The sequence below is a fragment of the Parus major genome, chromosome 21 (assembly GCF_001522545.3).
Source record: "Parus major isolate Abel chromosome 21, Parus_major1.1, whole genome shotgun sequence".
NCBI lineage: Eukaryota > Metazoa > Chordata > Aves > Passeriformes > Paridae > Parus > Parus major.
The window spans coordinates 4,881,206-4,906,006 of NC_031789.1; the positions used below are offsets into that span (position 1 = coordinate 4,881,206).

The following is a 24,801-nucleotide window of genomic DNA, read 5'->3' on the forward strand; positions in this document are numbered from 1 at the left end:
ATACTCTATACAACATGATAAAATTCTACAGCAATATATTCTGCAAGCAGCAGCAATATTCTCCTGAGCATTGAGATAGTTCCCTTTTCCCCACAAAAGCTGCACCAGACAGCTTACCATCAATTCCCAGGGCTCCCTCCTTCTTGTTCTCTGGGCATGGCTCAAACTTGCTGATGATTTCCAGGCAATATTCTTTAGTCACATTTGTCATCTGTAAAAGCAGCAAAAATGCAGTGTAGACTATTAATCACAGCTTCTCTGAGCTCTCTTCTCTGTCTCCAGTCCAACAATTGGGCAGATTACCCATAGTGGGACTCAGGATTTCCAGTTCCCAAGTGGGATTCTCACTCCTGTCAATCAATGTCAGGTCAGATCAGAAGGGGAGTGCTCTGTGTAAAGTTTCTGTGCTATTGGCAGCTGCCTGATGGCAGAGTTCTGCTTTGTAGGTCAGATCTTTTGTTAGGCACCACAGAGCATCCAAACACAACGAGCTTTGTCACAAACCAATGAGATTTCTTCTCTTGTAGGATTAGAGGATTAGTTTGCATTATCAAAGGGTTTTTTACTTTAAAATAAAACAAGAAAATGGCTCATCTTTATGCAGCAGTCAGAAAAATCTGTTAGTAGCAGGGAAACAGAGAATCAGGACATAATGTTCTCAGGAAATCTGCTAACTTCAAGGTTGCTTTGCATTCTCAACTAAAAAAGAAAAGAGTACAAAGGTAAATATATGTCTGTAAATGTTGTCATTTATGAAACCAGGGCCATGTTGAGCTGTAACTTTTTTTACATAATGCAATGTTTTAGTAACTTAATTTTAACACAATTAATACTCCTGCTATTAGCTGCTGTTGTATTTTCTATTATCCTAATATTATTTAACATTCCTGTCCTGAATGATCCAGAAAATCCTTTCTATTAGATGCTGTACATGGCATGAAAACACAGCCCTTGTCATCAGCGTGCAATAAAGTGACCATCAATTTAGCAACACAGAATCTTCGCCTGGGAGAAAATGAAACCACCAGCACATCTGCTACATGATCAATGCCTTTTCTGAGAGTAATTTAAAACCTAATAAATAAAAGTAAAAGAAGAAGACAAAAACCTCTAACTCTGGATTTGAACATTAATGATACTGGGTTCTAAAGATAAAGCTCTCGAACACCAGGTTTTCCTAGAATGGAGTAAAGATGTTTTCCCTGTCCATGTTGTATGAGAAAGGCTGGCAAGGGAGAGAAGCCCTGCAGACAGGATTTGGCCATATCAGTAATTAGCTGAGTTGATTTGTGTCCTGTGGTGAGTGTTCATTTTTCCCTCACCATCTGGAGGATCAATTGACCAATGAAATGGAAACACACCCCATTTATCTTAGAAGATAACTGCCAGAGTGGTGGACTTTTTTGTTCCTTTCATGGACGATGATTGAAACTACTCAGGGACATTTATGACTTACAGGCATGAAACTTCAGAGGAGACCATGAGAGGGAAAGGACAAAGATAAATCAAAGCATTTGTTCCTGCAGCACTGGACTTACATCACTCAAAGAAAATTTCTTAGGTACTACAATATGTTTCAAAAACTCTCCTATACATTAATCATCCTCTCAACTGCTCTTTGAAAGATAATTTTCCAGTTTACACACTAAAATAGTGTGACAAAGTAATTCAGAGTTTCATCATGGGCTGTGTACTAGGTCACAAGCAGAGCCAGGAACACCAGCTTTGCTCTGAGGTACTGAATTCTGGGAACAGACAGATACTGATGGGATTGTTCAAGGGAAGCACATGAAAAAATAAAGCAATTCTAGAGATTATATTTTGGGGCACACTGAAATAGCCTACAGGAAAAAAAAAAAAAAGATACTGGGAGCAGGAAGACTCAAGAAATAGTCCTGCCAGCCTACAGATGAAAACAAAGAGACATCTGTCTGTTTTTCACACACACTGCACCGAAGTCCCCACCCCTTTTAAAAGAGAATTCATTCCCAATGGCAAGCAGGAAGGCACACAGCTGGAATTCTGCACCTGGCTTGGGCTTACCTTCTGTTCAGTCTCCAAGAAGCGTTTCAGGTCATCTGTGTCCAGGTAGTCTTTGTGGTTGCTGTAGGTAAGCATCAGCAGGTACAGATCACGCCGCGTCGACATCATCTTGTAGAAGGCAGAGAATTCCTCAAAGTCCAGTGTGCCCTGGTTGTCATCTGTGTCAGCCTCCTGCAGCACACAGCAATGAGACAGTCAGGAACCCAACTGCCTGCAGCAATTTTAAATAAACAAACCCCTGCATGAGAATGAAGCACTCAAATTAAATGCAGGTTGAAGCTGCCTGATGTGGCTGCTAGAACCAATTGATCTATCAGCCTTGTCACAGGAATCCTCTGCACAGCTTTGTGTCTCTCCCATGGATACATCAGTGCAGGAGCCAAAAAACAAATTTGAAGGTTTTAATTTTTCTATAGGGAACCCTGCAGAAGGATTTCTTCTGTCTATGGCAATCAAGACAAGGTACCCTCCAACAACATGTGTGTGTCTGGCAGAACTACCCACTCACATCTTCAGAAAATCACTGGAGCCCAAGTCATCTTGAAATTAATTTTATATCCAGGATTTGAAAGGATATATATTAAATCCATGGCAATAAACTAATAAGATCTGGAAGAATACTAATTTTGCAAGTAAAGAAAAAATCATCAGGGATTTCACATAAAGGCTTTTGATAACAAAAGCTACACATCTCCATTGTTGCTCACTAAATTGGGCCAAGGTCAGTAGAATGCAACGTCAAACAAACAGTTCTTAGCAGTGCAAAAATCTGACAGATACAGAAGTTTGCAGGCTGGATATTTTATTACTACCAGCTATCATAGGATGTTGGATACTTTATTAGATAATATTTATTAGAGAGAACATAACTGGAGGAGGAAATATGACTGAGTTTCTGATCAAAAAGGTATAGCAAAAGAGTAATCTTGGTACTGTGTGTTTTCATGTTATGTAACACCAGAAGGTACCTGGTGTGTTTACTTTTTCTGTGCATAACAATTTATCTGTGACGTGTTTCTGGAGGTCTTTCCAGTTTACCAAATGGACTGTGTAGTATTTCTCAGTAGAGTGGAAACAAACCAGCTGCTGAAGTATTTGCAATCTCTCCTACTCAGTTTTGTGTTCAATCCTTGCTTTTTCAGGAAAAAAAAGATATTTTTTTCTTACCTTAAACATTTGCTTGACTTTCTGTCGGGGTAGGTTCACATTCAGTTTGTGCATGAGCTGGAGCACTTCACTAATACTCAGGCTGCCATCCCCATTTTTATCTGCCTCATCAAATGTCTGCTTCAACCACATTGAACAGGAGTTAAGGAACAGCAGGGAGTATTGAAGGCTATTACTGAACATCATGGATATATGATTTTTTTCACATTAGGAAACACTGCAAATGAGACTGGGAATGAAAGGTCAAGCTAATATCTAACTCTACTCATGTTAGCTCAGTAACAGCTTCTAGACTTACTGTGTTCAACGTGCCACATGTACTCTGTGCCTATTTGACAACACAGAAGAAAAACTTCTGAGTGAATGTCAGTGTTACATCACCAAATTAAAGGGATGGATGGTTTTACACTGAGACTGAGACTAAGAATATACCTGTGTGATTTTCAGTCCACTGCAGTCACTCATCTCCAAATACTGCCCAGAACAATCCTCTTCAGGAAATTTCTTTCCAGAAATCTGTCTCTGGAAACAGGGAATACAATGGGAACTGTTTTGAAGCTCTAAGCCTAGTGTTTACTTGTAGCAAAGCAAATACTGTAAGGAATCCTGAGTTTATCCATAGCTCTCTGCTGCTGGGAAAGCCCCCTGGCATCACAGGAAGGATATTGGTCTCTGGTCCTTTGGCGTTTGGAGAGGCTGTCCTCATCACTGATCCCTGCCATCAGGTACTTCAGCCCTGTGATCCAGGTCCGTGCTTCCTCAGCACTGGAGGACACCAAATCCAGGGATTCCATGTGGTCCCCGTAGTAGATGCTGAAGCAGCAATTGGGATCAAAGCTGCCATCGGCATAGCGCTGGAAGATCTCCGACTGCTTCCCCTCACACACCTCCTGGATGGAGTCAATGGAAACTGCAGTGACAGAAGTGCAGCTCATTAATGGCTGTGAGCATGCCCTGGGCTGGGCAGATACATTCATCTCACAGAAAAATCCCAGGAAAGCAGAGCCCAAAGCTCACACTGCAGGGACCAGTTCACACAGGGGTTGCCTCCAACTCATTTACAATGCACTACACCCCTGCAACCTACACAGCCAACCACAGCAACTTCAACTTCATAAATTATCCATCATAAAATCATTTACTGCCCTTTAAAGTCAAGTACAACACCTCTCATTGAGCCAGACCCTTCATTCTCATTTGTTTACAAGAGGGCAAGGCCCCAGGAAGCGTCAGAGGGGATGTTCTGTGGCTGACACTCACTTTTGGCTTTCTCATTCTTCCGAGAGGGTCTCCAGCGAATGCATGACCTATGGTCATCCAAGTAGTAGAAGCGGACCAGCCCCTTGGAGCCACCACGGAGTTTGATCATCTGGGTGCCTGCTTGCATGGAGCTCATACATCTTTCCACTGAGGAGAGGAATGAAGAGAGAACAGTGTATCAGACCTTGCTCCCTTTGGAATCACCTTTACAGAAAGAAAACACACCAAGCAGATGCCAAATGAACAGTTCAAGTCAAAGGACAAGCTTTCCTGTAGTGTCTGATATAAGAGGTCAGGTATTAAGATCAAAAAGTCAGAAAGATTCTTGGTGACTGTGGACTTACCTGTAAATGTGAAAATTTCTATTCCCATATTAATTTAAAAGGAATGTTCATATGTTGGAACCAGCACAAGGTACCTTTCTCGAGACCATCTCAAATCTGAGTTCCTACAACATGTAAACCTTGTGCTGGACACAGGATGAAATTTCATCTGGAAACCGGAATCCTTGGCCCATAAGGTCCCACTGCTTCTATGGATTAAGTCACTGATCCTATAGATTTGCTTAGCAAGAACCTCACAGATTTTTCATCTTTCAAAACCTTCAATCCCTTATTTTCCTAGCAGGAGACCCCTCACCTGTGTTGTACTTTGCCTCTGGGCCTCAGGACCTGTTCCATTCCTGTGGGCTTGGCAACATCCCAGGCAGTGCAGGCAGTGGCCTTAAAAGCCACGAGTGTTGGGAAAGGCTTTCTCCAAGGGTCTGCTCTGCCTCTGCAGGGATCCTGCCCTTCCCTGGAGAGCTGCTACCAAACCAGGGTTCTGGCACTGAAAGCCCCTGGGAGTCAGGTTGGGACCTTGTTCTGAAATCCAGCTGCTGCAAGGACTAAGCTCAACAATTTCAGTCCAACTGTCAGCAGCTGGCTCTGTCCCAGGAATAAACGCAGACTCACATTTTCTGCCAAGTCTCCCATTTATTTCCCCTGAAATGACAGAGCAGAGCCAGTGACCTGATTTTCTTCTGACTTTCTGCCTGAGCTGTTTAAGTAAAATGAAAACTATTACCATGTTCAGCATTTTTTTTTCAGACCTAGAGATGAGAAGGGAAAATTACTATTGAGATTCTGGATTGAAGAATGAAAATTAATAAATACAACACACATTCTAGTTCATAAATAAATGCAAGGAGATTCTGAGGTCAGGTGCCTTTTATCAATCTTTTGCCATCAAGATTAAAGATGACAAAGTGACCAAATGAAAACACTGATTCCATGTATTACAAAATTCATCAACACCAACAAAATTTTTTGGGGTGATTCAAGTCCACCTTTCAGGCAAAAGCAAAAGCAAGGTAAGTAAAAAGAAATGGGGAAAAGCTTTGATGTCCCTATGCTTTAGAGCTCATGTTCAAAAAAGTAAATTAATTCACTCTGGAAAAGGTTCAGCAATAGATTAATTTGAAAGCAGACCACTATAGTACAAGAAAATTTTAATTTAAAGGCACAGTTCTGTATAGCTCATTGTCCATGTTAATAAAATATTCATGGAGAGGTATGGAATTGAGAGCCAGATAATCCCTCATGTAACATTTTACTTCGTAAAGCTGGACCCTTGGCTTAAGTCACAGATACCTTTAGAGAAAATCAATATTTAGCAGGTATCAGCCATAAAGGCAAGTGCTGTGCCAGAAACAGCACTGGAATCCACTGCAACATAGGATCCAAACTCAGCCCAGCCCTCTCCCATACACTAAATCTTTTCAATATCTGCTTTCATTCCAATTCAGAAGAAGATAAATATTTCTCAGATTTACTAAGATAAGAATTATGAGAAGCTTGAACTTATTTTAATTTCACAAGGTTTATAGGATTTTCTAAAAAAAAAAAAAAAAATCGGTAAAAACAGCTATAAAAGAGTTTCTCTGAACACTAATCACACACACTTCAAATCACATTAAATTTCCAACTTCCTTCTTGGGAGTTATACAGTAAATAATCTTACTGGGAAGAGATGAGAAGAGTAGAAATGGAAGAGTATCAAAGATCACACCTGTTACAAAGCAGAACATAATGAAGAAGCATCAAAATAAAATTACACTTTCTGCAACACACATTTACTTTGCTTTTGCATGAAATAGGAATATGTTCACTGCTGTTAAAATTTTAATGAGCATCCTCGGATTGCTTTTTCAATGCTGCTGTTTATTTTGTTGCAGGATTTCTCACCCAAAGCCACCCTCAGCACCTCACATCTGCCTGCTGCAGTTCCAGTTCATCTGCACTGAGCTCTGGTGATGCGTGACCAGCCCCAGGATTACAGTGTTCCCATCTTTCTGGGGCTGGTGACACAGGGAAAGGAGGGCACAAGAAATCTCTTCCTTCCTGTGTCAGAGCAGCAGCTTCTCTGGATCCTGACAATGCAGTGGGAAGGAAAATTCCAAGGGAATGCAGAGGTGTTTGATGGGGGCACCCCTGCCCAACCCAGGCAAGGGGCAGGAGATGGAGCAGGAACACCTCCACATCTGTCCCTGTGTGTGGCACTCACACACACACACACCCCTCTGTGGGACTGAAAGTTTAGAGCACTACAGAGATTGGAAGGAAAAAAAAAACAACAAAAACTAAATTCTGGTGGTACTTATATCAAACAGAAAATGAAATGTTTTTTCTCTGAAGTCTTTCACAGCATGTGAACAGGGCACACTGCTGAGAAGTAGAACTGCTTCTCTTGCCACTGTTCATATTCCATCTTTAAGGATTCATTTCTATACTTCAAATAAAAATCCCCCAGTCTTGCAATGAATCGGGTTTTTGAAGAAATGGCTCTTAACTATCTTCAATTAAGTCTGAATTACAGCTTTTCTGTTTTGCACTTCATTAGTTCCTTTTTTTTTTTTTCATAAATCAGCTTATGTTCAGCTCTGTTCTAATCTAATGAGTTGCCTCAATTTGCATCTGGACAAAAAAATCATGGACAGAAGATGGATCTCTGTACTGCAGCACAGAGCACTGTCAGAGTAGAGCAGAGCAGGGAATAGAAACATGGAACATCCAGTTCCACACTGGACTGATGCAGCAAAAAGACTCGTGCTAATTTTTCATGCTTCTTAATAACATTTATATTTACTATACAAATTGTTAAAGTAACAATAAATAGCAAAACTACACAAACCATAAACCCTACAATTTGTCCTGAAACAAGGGGGAAAAAAGGAGACCAATTTCATGCCTATTGTTAGAAAGATGTTCTAGTGTCTGCAAATTAATTATTTATGGTTGAGTAACATTATTATCTTTTAGAAGTCTCCGATTTTGATATAAATGTGTGAAGGAGTGGGAGTATTTTAGCATGTGGGGATGAAAAGAAGTCAGGAGATTGAGTCATTGAGTATTTTTGTACATGGATCAGCTTTGTCAAAAGATTCACATCCCTGGGTTCAAGGCAGCCCCAGGTTGTGTCGCACACCTTTGCCCCAGCCAGGCTTAGGGACAGTGAGCAGGGAGCATCAAAGCCCTTTGCTGAGTTCTGCCCCATGAACAGATCCTGGATGGATGAATCCTAATTGTGTACCACAACAACCACCCTCCTAAACAACATCAGGACAGGAAAACAGATTTCAGCAGCTCATTTCTCTCCAGGGCATCCAGAAGATGTTTGTGAGCCCAGAGAAACCACCCAGTACATGTGCAGCAGAAGGGCAAGCTGTTTCCTTAAAATATCACCAAACCAAAACAGCTTTCCCACACACAGAGGACTCCTACACTTGTCACACATTCAGCACTGCCAACCCATTGAAGACATAATGACTGCCCCATTTTTTTAGTCTCACTGGAAATGGTTTCGCAGCTATAAGTGGCTCATCAATACATAAACCAAAGAGTTGACTGGCTCCAACTATTCCTGCCAGGAATATCACTTTCTTTCTAGACAGGAGGCATAAAATATTTTTAAAAATCAATATATTAATATAATGATATAAAATATGTAATATATCCAAATACATAATATATCCAGCAGAGTGTGTTGGGAGCTCTGTCCAGCAGAACAGTCCAGAAGATGTTTTGCCAGTCCTGCCTATGAACTGTCTGTGGTTCCTGGCCAACGTACACCAGGCTCACTCGCATCACTACACTGGATCCAGTTAAAAAAACAGATCACATCTAAACTCATTAATCTTAATTTGTTTCATTTTGCATCCCTCCAGCCTAACAGGTCCCTCTCACCTTTTAAACCAGCCATCTTATTCCTAGCACAGCTTTCTCTCCCTTGTTGGCTCTCAGTGGCTCAAGCTTCACTGAAGTCCAGGACAATCTACTGTTCTGCTCATTGGCCAAAAAAATCTGGAAGTGTCTTTGAAAAAGAACATTTCTCTATAATTCTGCCAGCAATGGCTGAGACAGTGTTTACTGTGTACAAGAGATGATGGAAGACTGAACCCATCCTTAAAGCACATAATCCCTAATAAATGAGGTGTTAATGGGAGAAGAGATGCTCTTAACCCTGTGGAAATTAGGGGCTTGACTCAAGGTCATTTTGTCAGCTCTCCATCCTTCCACCAGCCACCTGCACCCAGGGAAATGAAGTAGCAGAGTTGGATGGTGTTTCTCAACCTCTGCAAAAATTCCCAGTATTTTCTAAGCTATCTGTGTGTCCAACTTTCTTGCTAAAAAAAGTCTTTGATCAATGAAGCTGACAGACAAATAGGACAAAAAAGTGCTCCAAGGGAACAGGTGGTTCTGGTCAAAGCTGCAGATGTCCTCACTGGACATGTAGAAGTGGCTCAAGAAGATTGTTACTAAAGTGCTTTTACTAGAACATCTGTTTTTTCTGGCCATCTCTAATTAGGTTTTCTGGGTCTATTAGCTATTTAAACAAAAGGTTGCTATGAGCACCCAAAGGGGATCCTTCTCACAGAGCCAGTGAAGCTTGAGAGTTTTGTGTATCAGTATTCAGAAAACAACCTCTAAACAGTCCAATGGCCTGGTGTGGGTGAAGACAGCAGAGATACTTCCAAATGCTCATTTTTAAAACTCTAAACTACAAATAAAATTAAAGAGTTAGGAGGTGTACAATACCGGCAGATAGCAAACCTGTCTTGCTGTGGGTAAGGAAGAGACAGTCTATGCAACAGAACATTTAAAAAGGTCAGCACATGTCAAAATGTACAACTTTGCTCTACCTTGTCCTGAAGAACATAAATCAATCATGAAATTTTAAGTGGGGGCTTGCTGAAGACAAAAGGAACTGCACTACCAACCAAGCAACATCACATCTGACCAGGGCTCCCTCAAGTCCTTCCTTCTTTTCTGCTCCCAACAGTGCTGCTAAACAAAGGTGCCACTAACTAAGATATCAACATAAAAGATTTAAAGATGACACCATTTTATTCAATGCAAGGATTCAGCATCTTACCAAAGTGGCCAATTTTCCATTTTGGAGAAGCAACGATGCTACCACCAACCCAGAAGAAGTCTTCAGCCAGACGGGCCACTGAGAACTTATTTTGAAGCAAGGGAGATTTTGAGATATCCATATCTGAGCTGGACTGAAAACAAGCACTGATGGCCTTAGGAGGTATCAAGATTCTGTAGTACACATTTTCCATGTAATAGAATATTTTCAGAAAAATAGAAAATAGTTGTTGATTTCCAAAATCCAGTGGTATTTTTCAGATTGTTCCAAAACAGTTTCTCAGCAAATTTAGGCTTCTTTCACAGTCCAGATTTAGAACATTAAAATCCCAATCAAATCCTTTTTATTGTGATGTACCTGGGACTACTTTGGAGAATTGGATGGGCTTCAGTTCAAGATTTTAAAGAAGACAGATGATGGACCATAAGGCAATTTGGCATGTAGATGAAACCATTTCTGGACAGCAAGACCACCTGATGATATTCCTTTCCTCCTGCTGTTTCTCTTTTTCCTTTGGTTCTTTACTAACTGCTCAGCATCATCAAGACATTACAGCAGTTTATAGTTGTTGGCTCCTCCACTGCTTCCTCCTCCTGACAGCAATTCCCACAAAGAGAAAACACTTTCCTTTCTTTGGTTATAAACAGATTTGTAGGTTCCACTCTTTCAGGGGCTCTACATGCTCTTCAAAAACAACTAACAACATCCCCTGCAGTAAATAATGTACAGTTAACAGCACAATCCATTCCCCTCTCTGCCCTCCTGAGCCACTCTTGCCTTTCACTGTGGATCTGCTCTTCAGTCTCCAGGGCTGGAAAAAAAAGGATAATCACATTTTCTTCTCATACAGCTTTTCAAAGTATCATTGTGCCAATCTTCTTTTCTTCTCTGAAGGTTCTCCTCACTATTTTAATGGACATTTCTGATAAAAGAAAGAACATTTATCTCTAGGCAGAAAAAACTAGATACAAGGGAAACACAGCAACACATGTTGGCTTCAAATCCTAAATCCATCATATGCTCTAATCCTAAAGCCGTGCTCCTGCCCTATCCAGTCAAGGGATTTAGGTGACACATTACAGCTGGGAAAAAAAAAAGGTTTCAAAAAACTGCAGTCTTCTTCTCTTCCTTCTTCTGTTTCTCTTCTTCATCTTCATCTCCTTTTCTTCCTCCTCTTCCTTCCCCAGTATCTTTCCATCTCACAATCTATTTATGGATGTCTTCGCAAGCTGACACAGCCACAGCAGATCTTGCTTAGGGCACAACCAGGAAGCTCCTGTGCCCAGAACTGCTGTAACAGAACAAGGAGCACTGAAAGAGCTCCAAGACTGACAGATAAAACCAGGTGAGGATTAATTTTTAAAAAGCACTAAGTCGCTACCTCATCCCATTTGAAATGCACCCATTGAACTCCAAATACAGTCACTTAGGTTATCACAACCACTTAAGCTACATTAAGTTTTAAGTACAATAGACAATCTCTCTTGCCATCTGTGATCTGTACAAGAAGCCTCATATGCTTCTACCCTGATGAGCTAAACACAAATTGCTCGTTTAAAAACACATTCATTAAGTGCTTCCTACTCTTCCTTTCACAGTTTGAAAAAAGATTTGGAGTGGTTAATTCTGGAGATGATTCACTCTCAATTACAAGTTGTTTATTTCACCACCTATGCCCAGAGTTCTTATACTGGGCTTGACTCAGAGTTTAACCACAAATTAATTCCAAACTAGAACCAAACTGGGTCTGCACCACGGGAGGCAGTGGCGCTATGTACGCTCTTGCCACTATTTATTCAAACACTTCAACCACAGCCTTCCACCCTCCTAAGACATCTTTCAAGAGCAATTTAGTGAGATAACTGCAAACTGTCATCAGGGAAAGAGCAACTTCACACGTAAAATGCTCAGAAGGATATATGCATCCCACATAAAACTCTGCCCTGAAGGGAAGAACAAAGGAAACTTTGTTCAAAAGATCCTATTCCTTTCTTCACGTGAAGTGTGGGCCAGTATGAGAGCTGGGACCTATGAGTTTCGTTGCCTTCTCTAACACCTGATTCTCTGAATTACTTAAATAAACCCATAAACATCTTTATGTAATGTCCATGCTTAAGAAATAACACCTTAAATGGCAAGAATGTCACTGCTGTACCTCAGAGGGAAGGAGAGAGAACTAAACTTTGAGGCTGTCAATTACAAGGAGACAGAGTTAAGGCAAACTTTTGCATAAACCGAAAGTATTGCAGCTGTTTAGCTCCTTTTTTTCCCTCTTGCAGTACTCATCAGGTTTCCTTGCAGTTTTCCAGGCTGTATATGCAACAAAATCAGTGGCTGGCACAGAATGCTAGAGGTATTCCCTTCAAAATTCAAATACCAATTCTGCCAGGACATCCTAGAGTCTGCATTCACCATTCATGTGTTATCAACCTGGGGATAAAGGGAAAGGAGGAAAAGAATGAAATGTAACTCCCATTGCAGCATTGCTCAAGATATTGGTTTAGTGGTTCAGAATTAGAATTCTGCACAAGCAGGGCTTCAAATGTGGATTTGGTTTTATTTGAGTAGAGAGAAATGCCAATGATTTATAGCGCTGGAAAATAACTATTACAATATTCAAGTTCAAGTTAGATTTTTAATCCTAACAGCACACAGAGAAGGTTAATTTAAATAATTTCAGTTGACACTGTCTATACACCCGTTCAGGCCTCCTAAGAAAGTCATCATGGAAACAGAAAAATTAAATCTTTTAGAAGGCTCCTCCATTTATTATGCTGGATACTAGATAACAGCATGGAAAAACAACAGGGAATAATGAAGGGTTAAACTGGACACAATCCCTCTCCCAACCCTTAAGCACACTGAGCTGAGGACTTAGGATCTAAGCCTACTGAAACAGGTTTCTATTCTTGCCTCACTTGACATCCTTAGAGAAATCTTGCTCACCTGACACAACAGGGAGATTAAAGACTTCTTTCCACAGCACTTCAGGAACTTACTATTATCTGAGTGTAACAAACGTTTTTCATGCCACGAAACAGATTTTAAAACCAGCAATGTCTGAGTCTCCAGGCTGGCCTGTGGCTTAGCTAAAAATGGAACTCGGAACACTTGAACAATGCTGGAATGTCAAAGTCTTGCAGAGGAAGAAATTCACTTTGAGAGTGGCAGAGGAGCCAGACTCCATCCCACAGAAAAAACATCTGAGGAAGACTCAGGAGCACAACACACATGATTTGGAAGATGGAGAAAAGGGAATGGGATGAAGATCCTCCTGAGACAAATGGGTTTATCATTAATGCAATTCTTCAGGATGGAGGGATTCATTTGCTAAGGGATAGGAAAAGTGTGAACAGTTATGTTATACATAGGGAAACAGCTGTAGCCCTCAAAGTAGAAAAATGACAACTAGAAATTTCAATATCCTGACTGCCAAAGACATTAAATGTTACAGAGCTGGCAGTGTATTTGACCTGCAAATCCACCAGGATTAGAGCTGTGACTTCCCAGCCATGCACTCTGTTTACCTTTGCATGGACACTCTACAGACCCAGTTTACCAGATTAACAAACTGACCTCATCACAAGAGGCTGATTCTAAAAGAGTGAGCCACTCATGGGTAGCTATTAGTGATACACAGAAGAACTTTGATGCAGGTATTTCCATTTCCCACTTCCCACCCAGGGAAATCTTGCTCCTCATGGGTGTAGAATCAAAAGAAAATGATTGCCAAACAACAACACAGTCATAAAATACAAGGAGGAAACGGAAGATATCAGTACCTTCTGACACACCTCTCTCTCATTTACTTTTACCCTTCCCATTGCACTTTCAGCTCTAAACCCCAGGCAAAACACCCTGTAAAAACTCCAAAAATCCTATTTACAGCTACATCTTAGTTATCCTAGCCCAAGACCTTCCTTGGAGTTAGTCAGACTGTTAGTGCCTTCTGAAGCACTAAATACAAAGATGTTTCTCAAATACCAAATCAAATATGTCTCATTAAAGTGCACATCACTAAATACAAGTCAGGAACACTCTCAGTTATGGTAAAGGTTCAAAACCCCACATACATGGGCACAAACACAAGCAGCAGGAGATGACCTGATGAACCAAAGGTGAATGATGCTCATTCACTACTACTAAACATGTGATTTATATTTCTTCCCTTTTCCCCAGAAATGCTGCTTCCAAAAGGTCTAAAGCAGCATGAACTGGGCAGCCAGACCAGCCAGCTCAGCTGTAGTTTCTCTTCTCTCTGCTGGAGTAATTTGCCTTTGTGTTTCCAATGCACCATCTGCTTTTTTCACAGCTGTGTCTGTATACAACAGCTGCCCACATTTTTAGTGTGGGCTCTTCCCAAGAAGAGGGATTTGGGGAGCAGACGCTGATGGAGAAAAGACATTCACTGTTACATTTACTGGTTTTGTCTTTCAACTAAAAAATTCTGTGTTAGTTCTATTAAGAATTGACTAGATCAATCACGTTCAGATGGTTTTGGCTCAGAAAGGCCAAAGCACCTGCTGGACCACAACCTTATCCCAACTGTGCATAAGCTGCCTTTTCCCTAATTCTAACCCAGCTCCACTCTGCCGACCTCTGCCATGGGCACAGGCGGAGCCTGCCTGACCATCTGGACAGCACCTCTAAGCACAGTAATCCCTCTTTGAGATTAGCACCACACATCTTGTCTGGATTGAGTGGAATTCAGGTTATTCTATGGCCACTGTGTCTCACCCACCAGGCCTCCAAGTGTAACATTTGTGCACTGGCTCAGAGCATATTCATCAAGTTATTTAGCTTGTCTGCATTACATCTGTCTTCAGTATCCATCCATTGACAAGGCACTGATTCCACTGGGAGAGACTGTAACATCACATTTTCCTGGCGCTCCTTTCCATGCTGGAATTCACAGTAGGCAAGCCCTGGGACAGCCACTTTAGGCAACCACAACCATGAACATTCCCAGAGCTCCCCAAAACTGTTTGGAAAGTCCCATTATTAAAATGAACCAGCTGTGAAATCCCTTAAACTATTTCATTCACTTGAAGGAGTGTTTGTGGAATGGGGACCCATTAGCAACAACAGCACTAATTTAATGACAATTACATGGCCTCCTGCCATGATGCTTAGTTCTTTTGGGCTCATCTGGAAAAAAATGATGCAATTATTTTAATTGAAAACAGGCTTTGTGACCTGAATTGTTGAAGTCTTTTCCTTGCAAAGCTGTTATAAACAAATATTGTCAGTTGTAAAAAAATGTCAGCATAAAATGAAGATGTTAACACTATAAACAGTGCTCTAAGGTCACCTTGTCTCCAACCACCAAGTCATATAAGAAAATGTCCCTACACACTTAATTAAATAAGATCATAAACCCTTTATATTTAAGGGTCTTCCATTGTTTGACCATCTGTTCAGTGCCATGGGCCATAAACACAGAGAGGGAGATTAAGGCAGGCTGGGAGGAGAGCAATCCATCAATATGACTACTCCTTCTAGGAAAACCTCTTTAAGAATTCAAGAATCCAAGGGGAAATGGGCAAAAGAATGCAGGACAGCTTGAAAGATGTTCAGAAAAGACACCTGATACTGAAATGCATCACCATAAAGTGATTTTAACTCACAAATTTTACTTCTGTATTTGGGATGAATTTTAATGTATTTTATGTGTAGAAATTCAGAACTCTTCTAGACCTTCCTTTTGTGCCATGTACATTCTGAGATGTGTGACAGACTCCCTATTTCCTCAAATATAGACCAGTTTCATGAAAGATGGGAAAAAAAGGAGCTGCAACGGCTCTAGGAATAACTCAGTCTCTGTCTTCATTCAGTGCTTTTCTCAGCTTCTGACATCCAGGAGGCAGCCTTATGAGAATGTTCTTTAAATATACCTTTCAAAAACTTATCACTCAACAGAACCCAGTGTTGCCCTCAAACTTAAAGCCTTCTGATAATGTTTTCATAGTTTTAGTTATTTTCCCATGAAAGTTCTATAAACATAAGTAATTTATCACATTCCTTCTAAGAAATGTCTTTTGATGGATGTTTTGCATGACCAGTGTGCTTGGGAAGGTGGTAACTTAATCATCCAATCCCTGGTCATTGTCAAGAATCTATAAATACTGGAGTCAGATAATAAAGTGCTTTTTTTCCTGTTCTAACACTGAGAGACGATCGTGCGAATCATTTCATGTCCTTCAGTGACAACCCAGCATCTGTAAATCTCAGAAACCAATAGCAGGTCTTCATGGAAGCTTGAAAGATGACCGCAATTGTGGTTTCCTTTGAGCAGGAACCACCTGCTGTAATCTCTGAGGGGAAGATTACTAACAGAAAGCAGCACAGAGAGTGCAGGGTGCTGAGCTGGAGCCCACAGCAAGGTCAGGGACTGCGGTTTCACAGTTGATTGCCCAATTTCATTTGGTCCAGGATTCAGTAGGGGTTATGTAAATGTTCAGGAAGTAAAGTAATTGCTCCTGGGCTCTTACAGGAAATGTGTTTCTATCTTTTACTATGGTTTCCAATATCCACCTCAGTTTGAAACAAAGCATCCTGACAGATTCATTTCTCCCCAGGGCTTAGAGCCAGAAGATAAGCAGGCATTTGAAGGCTGATGAAAGTGTCAGTTCACTGGCTAAACTGGAAAAATGGGCTTTCAGGAAAATATTTTATAGAGAGCCACATTTAACAGTGGTCCTGGACTTTGTTCAGTACTGGCAGATCCACATTCACTCCATGTCCAATCACATCATGCCAGAAAATTTAGTTGCTCCCTGCCACATAATGTCTTTAGACCCGCAGAAGCCAATGTTGATTATCCCTCTGTAATTCCCTGAAGTGGGAAAGCTTTCCCATGTAGCCCAACTGGATTTACATTCCCCACACAAATGATTGTCAGGGACAGAAGGGATATGAATCACAGCAATCTGCATGTATGGTCCCAGTTAATTTGAACTTGTCCCCTTAACATTAACGTGACATTTTCTTTGCAATCTTTCCCTATTTTTTTTTTTTTCTAATCAAATTGAAGATGAGGCATCTGGAAACCATCTCTAATTGAAGGTTAGACCAGGAGAAACAACATCTTCAGCAAAAGGCAAAATCGGGAGTGATGATGCTGGAGAACCAGAGAACTGGAGTATTGATCTTTCCCAGTGAGAGACATTGTGCAAATGCTGTTCCTGGGAGTCTGTAGCAGTTTGGAGGCTGGAATTCTGCAGCCACATCTCATGAGCTGTTCCACTGGAAGATGTTTCCCAACTGCCACAGTTTTGAAGGATTTTCCCAGACAAGATGCTTCTTTCAGGACATAGCCCATTCTTCTCCCAATAGCACTGACAGTGTCAGTTGTTTCTTTAGTGATAGCTGAACATTTCAGAATTACTGGGAGCAAGGAATAGTTTGGATCATCATCAATGACTCCTCAGCTTCTAGTCAGCCAGAACCCGTTAAAAAAGGAACTCTCTTTTCCCTTTTCCAGCAAGTCACTGAAACATCAAAGCCTTGAAAGCCTGGATGTTGGTGCCTCTCGCTTTGTTTGAATAGACCTACGAAGGCTCCTGGAGGCTTCCATACACTTGGATGGCTGACTTCAGTCAGCATTGCTGACTTGCATCATGGCTTCTTTTATACCTAAGTGGGAGGAGAATCCCATTTCTTTTTAATGCTACAGATGCCAGCAAGAAGGTGGAGCCCTTTAAAAAGAACCTTCATGTAACTCCCCACCTGTGGCTTCAGCCCATGGAATCTCTGCTCTTTTCAGTTACCCCATTTGTTTTCCAGGTGTTTCTACTTGCTGGCTTAGAACGACACCATCTGGCTAAAACACCAAGCCGGTTTAATCACAAACACTGATTCATTCAATCTCAGCCTCAGCAGTTTCCTACGGCAAGCAAGGAATAAACCTGGTAACTGCTACCTGGATGATCTCCAGGGAGATAGATCTTCAGGTGAGAGCTTCTCTCTCTCGTTCCTGTTTTCAGAACTTGGAAACTGAACCCAGTAGGAAGAAGCCAAAAGGACTTTGGGTGACACAATTCCTGCTCCATCACACCTTCCCTGAGGATCCTCTCTGTTTAAAATACAAATGCACACTGGTCCATCAGGTTTCAGAGAACAATAACTGCATCAGGAATACTCAGGCTGTCCCATTATGACATTTTCATACTATTCTGGTTTTCAGTCCTGTAACATTTCTGTTAGAAAATGCAATCATTAAAAATATGTTAAGGCTCTCCCCTGGTGGAGGGCAGGGTAACATGGGATATTGGGAAGGAATTGTTCCCTGTGAGTGTGGTAAGTTCCTGTCACAGGATGCCCAGAGAAGCTGTGGCTGCCCCATCCCTGGAAATGTCCAAGGCCAGGTTGGACAGGGTTGGACCTGGATTAGCAGAAGGTGTCCCTGCCATGGTAGGGGGACGAAACAAGACAATATTTTAGGTCCCTTCCAGCCCAAACCATTCTTCAATTCTATGATAAATGTACCACTTCAGCCCACTCAATCAAAAACTAGAGGATTTACAGGTTCTGAAGATTTAAGAAAACCACATTCTTTCCTTGGAATGAGAAAAGTTCTTGCAGAAACCAGGAAATAGTTTCTCCCTATTTAGCACATTTTTCAGTTAAAGCTTCCATGGTCCCAAATCTCCAGCCTCTATGCCAGCAATATGGTACAGATAAATAAACTCTTATGCCAAGTTTTAAAATCTGCTTTTTTGCTTTTTAAATAAATATTGACAATGCCCAAATGCATCTCATCATCTCTGCTTTATTCTTAACAAATCTCCAAGAAAATATTGGTTAACATTTGTCTGTTGCTGTGATGCATGCACATGGACACTCTCTCATTATTTACCTGAATAGTTTGCATACTTCTCAGATTCCTTAAACCCATCACAGCCTAGAAGTATTCTTAGATTCGATATTAATTTCATCGATAAATAAAAATCCCAAAATGGTCATATAACCATGGAAAAAACAGTTGCTACTTCTATGTACAATAGAAGCTTTTCCTATGTGATATTCTATGGTCATCCTCTTTTTAATTACAGTTCTGCTATAGAATGGGACCTTTTAAAGTCAATTTGCTGTAATTTTCACATCCACATCCTTCTTCAGTTACTGGAGTAGTATTTGCTGCAGTGATGAATGACTGCACAGGTATAGCCACACCACTCTGAGTTACCTGTTGTCCTGTTCTCAGTGAATGGCATTGCTGGAGCTCATTTGTGGTATTTTAATAACAAAGACATGGCGAAGCCAAAACAGAGCCCCCAGGTACAAGGTTTGGTTCTGACACCTAAACACCAAGTTAGAGCCAAGCATTCTTCCACTTTGGTAAAGTTTTCATCTAGAAATAATTTTTAGAAAAGAAGAGAGAACTTTAAGGAGTGCTTCCTTCAAAAGTGATTGAGGAATGTGGCACTAAGCATTGATTAGTTGAAAACAGGGACTGAGGGATGCTACTCTGCCTTCCCAAAGACCAAGGTGTGTGATTAGTGTCCAGAGCAGCTTTTCTGCCCAAACACATCCTTCTTTACTTGTTGCATAACTCCTGTAAAACCACAAGCCTAACAGGCATACAATACAGAATGCATAGAGACAAGCAACCAGTCACTGGAGTCAATTAAAATACATCACAGGGGGAAGGGTTTCTCTCTCTGGGCTTTTCCTGAGTAAATCAACAAGGAAATAAGGCTTTTAAAAATAAAAATTGGGCTTTTGAGAATTGGTCTCAAGTTCACAGATTCCTTCAGCAGCTATCAGTACAGGGGGGATGAGCTCCAAGTTCAGCATGCAGGACACTGCAGTACACTTTTCCCAGCTCAAGGCACTTCCCTGACTTCATCCCTGGTTTAATCCCACCAGGGACAACTTCAACCCCAACTGATTCTGTGCAGTCTTCTTGTTGGATGGGTGTAAAGAAACTACATCTACTACAGAGCAAGTCATCTATTTTAAAAAATTTTTAAAATACAGCTGACTCACAACAGTACTGGAGTCTCTTTTCTCTCTTCTAATGTGGGTAGCAGAAGGTCTCTCGTTAAAAATAGAAAGCCTTTCTTATGGTGACAGCAGCTAGTTAAGCGAGCAGAAAAAGAACATGAACATACCTGGTGCACTCCTTCGTTGCACACTTTATGCAGGAGGAAACAGCCATTAGAGATATATTCATTATTTAAGCTTTAGTGATAGTAGGAAGCAAAGGTAGCAAAAGCTCCCTTAAGAACCTGCTGTATTTGTTTAAAGCATTTAAGTTTGAATTAACAGAAAAGAAGTGTCCAAGGAAGCTTTGTAAACTACACTTCACAGTAAAACTAATTTCTCTCAAAAAGGTGGTTAAAATAAACATTTTTCCCTTACCTTTTTCTGGGCTGAGGCATTTAATTGTGCTTGCATCATCCATATTCCAGTGAGAGATTCAAGTGAAAACACCAGAGGAAGCAGCAAAGACCATATGTGCATCCCTGATCTTTCAAAAGACTCTTTTAAAGAATGAGGAAAAGAACATTGCCCATTGGTTTCACTGCAGCATCCGAGGGCTCCTAGAGATGCCTGCTGCCTGTGCTCTGAGCAGGCTCATCCTTTATTCCCTGTGCAGGAGTGGATCAGGAGCTGCTGGCAGGTAGAAACCAGCGCAGGAGCTCAATGAATGTTCCCAGCCTTTCCCTTCGACTCAAGTGTTCAGCCACCTGGGATAACTGTTTGTTAACTCTTTGCCTCCCTGCTCTCAGACAGGACGTGGGGATGTCTTTTGCTTTACTCCCTCAGAAAATAACTGAAAGGAAAAATTGTCAATTTCAGCAAAGAAGCACAGAGGATAATTCACTTTTGATTCCTCTGGGATGTATTGCAGTAGGCAGCAAACATCAGTGGGGTGCTACTTCATTTAAGAAGGGAAAAAAAGCCAACATCTTTTTTATGTTAATGCCTCCCATGTGTCCATTCAGCATCCTACACATTGTTATAGGATCCTCCCAGACTTGCTTCAGTTTAGAAAGCAAGTCTACAGCTACTGATAAAAATAGGCAAACTCTTCTCTTTGGATTTCTTTCTAATTCCTTTTCTTGGCAAAGATGATATATTTCCCACCTTTTTAACTTGCAAGGAAATATTAATGCAGAATTAATGGGATATGGATAGGAAACACTGCACATTATTGTAGTCTGTGTCCCAAAGCACAACACAGAAGAAGATAGACACGGACCTTTGAGTTCTGTCTAAATCCTGGAGAAGAATTTCAACATCTTTGTATGAGGGTGCTGCCTAAAAATTTCAACCAGGAATAGTTCCTGGCCCTCCTACATGCCACTGAAATACACAGGATAAAACAATTTGTTCCTTTGAGGACCTGAAATCTAATTAAACAGGAATGATAAAGGATTGGAAAAAAGTCAGTCTCCTTCAGGAAAGAAACTGATGCTGGGGGGGGTAAGCAGGATCACAGTATGCTGCCCAACACCCAGGCCATATCTGCCATGGAGCCCTGCAGGCAGTGACCACTCATAGCTTCATCAGGCAGTGCTGCTCTGGATCCTCTCCCCACCCAACTGCAGGAACTGAAGCCAATCTGTTTGTGCTGTTCGACGTTGCCCTCTTGCCTTGTACCTCCTCATCCTGACCTACTTCAGCACATGAGGTGCTGTGTAATGCTCACAAAGTCACCTTTCTCCCACCCCACTCAGGCTCTCCACACTGGGAATGCTGACTCTCATTCATAGCTCACAGCTGCTGCAGCTGGATTGTCCTGCTGTTTCCATCCTACATCATCTTTGCATTTTAGGTATCAGTTGCCATTGCAGAAAGATCAAGATCTGACACAACCCTCTACAGCTTTAATTTAATTTAGGCACGAATCCCATGGTTCTTGCCATCTAAAGAATGACTCCAGGATTTGGCTCAAGTTTACTTTCAATAAAACATTATCCTATTTGCTTAGCAGCTTTCAGCTCTAGCTGTGTTCCCTGAGGTCTCAGCTCCTGAGCAACCCATCCAGGAGCACTTGAGGAGCACTTACTGCAGGAGCCTCTGGAGCCTCGTGTATTTTCATCACATTACATTTGGGTAATTCCTCTTGCAGCCACTGTGTTTTAACACAGGCTTATCAGGGTGAACACTGTGGAGAATGTGCCAGGTTTATCCTAAAAGTAATTCTCATTTCTGTTCTTATTTCCTGTTGGCAGGTGCAGGTTATCAACACATCTTTGTCTCATATCAGAAGGGAGAAGAAGATGGGCAAGTGCTGAGGCCCATAAAATGCCTATCAGACAACTTCTCTGGGGAATCCCATGGCAGGAAATCTTCACACTGCAGGGTAGGCTAAATTCATTGCTAGGGACAAGTCTCCCATTTAACACCACCTATTCCTCACAACCTAATCAAGAGACAGAGCAAATTTAAAGATAACAGCTAAGGATGAAAAACTAATTCACTAATTACCCCATCAAATTGAGCAAAGCTTGTTGCTTTACCAGGCTATGCTTTCTTTAGAAAGAAAATATACTCCTATCTGAGACCATTAGAGATTAGAATCTGTACCTAATTACTGTATGATATCGGTTTCATAAATGAAATGTTTTGTTTCTCTGGGATCTTTTTTTATATATATACTATTAGAACAGGGTCAAAGAACAAACATCAGAGAAACATTTGAATGCCTTCACAACACATGCAAATTTTTTGAAATAAAGAGAACACAGACTGTGCTATCATTGAGACCAAAGCATTTTACAGTAAAAGATTCTCTTATTCCAAGTAATGTCTACTCTAAACCAGGATTTTTTTCTGAGCAAAGACAATCTGCTGACTCTTGAGATCAATGACTAACTTTTATCTGGCTTTCATGTACTCTGATTCACACCAGAAGTTCGTATGTGACTGGGAAAGGTCACCAGCACTCCAGTTTGGAGAGTACAGTGCTGGCATGGAGCAAACCTACGCTGTTGTCAGTTCCATATTACACAAAGCATAGCATGCCCTAATTCCTTCATCCTCCATTCCCAGCACTCCAGCTCTAACAACCAGAGCAGAAGAGTGTGGTGTGGTGCTGTTGCATCACAAAGGTTTAAGTCCTAAGAAGGTACTAAAAGGGGCCAGGAATTCTTTCAATTCCTGCTTTCCAAAATATGCAGAGGAAGCCCAAAGCGAAGCTACTGAGCAGCTGACCCTGGTTAGAAGAGCTGAGCCATGACCTGACAAAGATCTGCCCTTGCTGTGTGGCTGCACTGTCCATACAGGAACCTGAGCTATCCCAGACCTCTGCCACAGCCACAGCACCATCCTGGCTGCCTGGGAAAGGAATGGGGTAATTCCAGAGAAACAGCACAAGCCACCCAAGCTTCAGCTTCGTCAGGTCACAGTGGCACACACTATAAGGCTACATTATGATTTACTACACATTTATCCTTCATCCCAAGGCCCCAGCTGACACATTTCATCACATTCTAAGATCTATTTCCTGACACAAATAACAGAGATCTTGTTTCCCAGTACAGAGGAAGAGTGTTAGCACTGGTGCGGACAGAATGAGCCAGATGGGAAATGAAGCACCACCATATTACACCATGGTTAAGTGGAGAATGGAGCATCTGCAATGCCAGGGATGTTCTAAATAACTTCTGAAAGTTGAACACTGTGCCCTTGTTGAAAGCCATAAAACTCCTTCCAGAGAGTTTCATCTCTCACAATCCATGGCATCACTTCAAGACCTTCCATAAATCAACTTCAACACATGTGGGTGTCTGTTCTTAAGTTTTTGTTCCCATGGTTACCAACGTCTTTACCACAGAAGAGAACAGCAGGTGGCAAGACATAGAACAAAATCACCATTCTTTGAACATGTGAAGTGTTGGGAAGTTTCAAATTAAGGTTTTATTGTGAAATGTTTACAGACAGTAACCAAGATGAATACTATCAGATTAGAAAACTATAAGATCCTGAGTCAACAATAAATTCAACATCCAATAGCATGATAAATTTCCAGCCCTGCATCAGATGATGCCATGGGATTACACAATCTAGTGCAGCTGTAGTTTTGTCTTTGCAATTTGAAATTCTCCCTAGGTCCCCTTGATACCTTCCCATGTACTTTCTACAGAGAAAAGGTGAAGAGCCCAGCACACTGTGTATAAGATAGATTTCTCCAAACAAAATTATCTTTGTGGGGTAGAAACAGCAAAAACAACCACCAACAGTCTGTTCAACTAAAACAACAGTTGACTTGAAGACTGCTATCAAAACTTTCACAGCTTGCAAGTAATAACTTCTCCATTGTCAACTCAAATAGAGGGCAAAATGACTGGCATTGAATGTGCTGTAAATACCAAGGGGATGCTTTGCATAAATAAGTTTTGTGACTTTTTCTATAATAAAATCAGACACAAAGGTAATGTGTTCTGTCCATTGCCTTCTGCTTCTTCTCAGGCAGAGGAACAAAGGTAATGTCCTTCTCATGTCCAGTGCTACAGGTTCACATCCTGTCACACGTGCCTAACAGCAGGACAGGAATCACAACAGCTAAATTGTACCTGCTCCTGAAACCCTCTGCCACTGACCAGCTTACCACCCTGGGGCTCACCAGCCTGTTTATAACACAGAGATAACTACCATTCCTTTGGCTCTCAGAGATATCAACCATTCCTTTGGCCCTCCCTTGTTGCCCTGAGAATCAGGCCTTTCAATACTGTTTTCATAATTTCTATCCACTTTCCCAGGAAAGTAACTATAAACATAGATGTTTATACATTCCATTAAGGATATGCCTTTTGATGGATGTCTCTCACAGCCAGTCTGATTGGGAAGGTGGTGACCTGACTATCCAATCCCTGGTCATTGTCAAAAATCTATAAATACTGAAAGGACAGAATAAACCTTCTTCTTCTTTCATCACACTTCGAGCAGTGTCTATATGAATCATTT

The 24,801-nt window shown here is 41.2% G+C and overlaps 1 protein-coding gene across 9 annotated transcripts in view; it reads right to left on the reverse strand.

Moving 5' to 3' along the window:
• Positions 1-24,801, reverse strand: part of PLCH2 (phospholipase C eta 2) — an 81,092-nt gene that overhangs the window by 26,258 nt on the left and 30,033 nt on the right. For all 9 annotated transcript variants that reach the window (XM_015648265.3, XM_033519238.1, XM_033519239.1 and 6 more), the window contains 5 exons: positions 4,471-4,617; positions 3,877-4,120; positions 3,211-3,340; positions 2,044-2,214; positions 118-211 (listed from right to left, as the gene is read on the reverse strand). In XM_015648265.3, the coding sequence (XP_015503751.1) occupies positions 118-211; positions 2,044-2,214; positions 3,211-3,340; positions 3,877-4,120; positions 4,471-4,617 (786 nt within the window). The remainder of the gene's footprint in view (positions 1-117; positions 212-2,043; positions 2,215-3,210; positions 3,341-3,876; positions 4,121-4,470; positions 4,618-24,801) is intronic.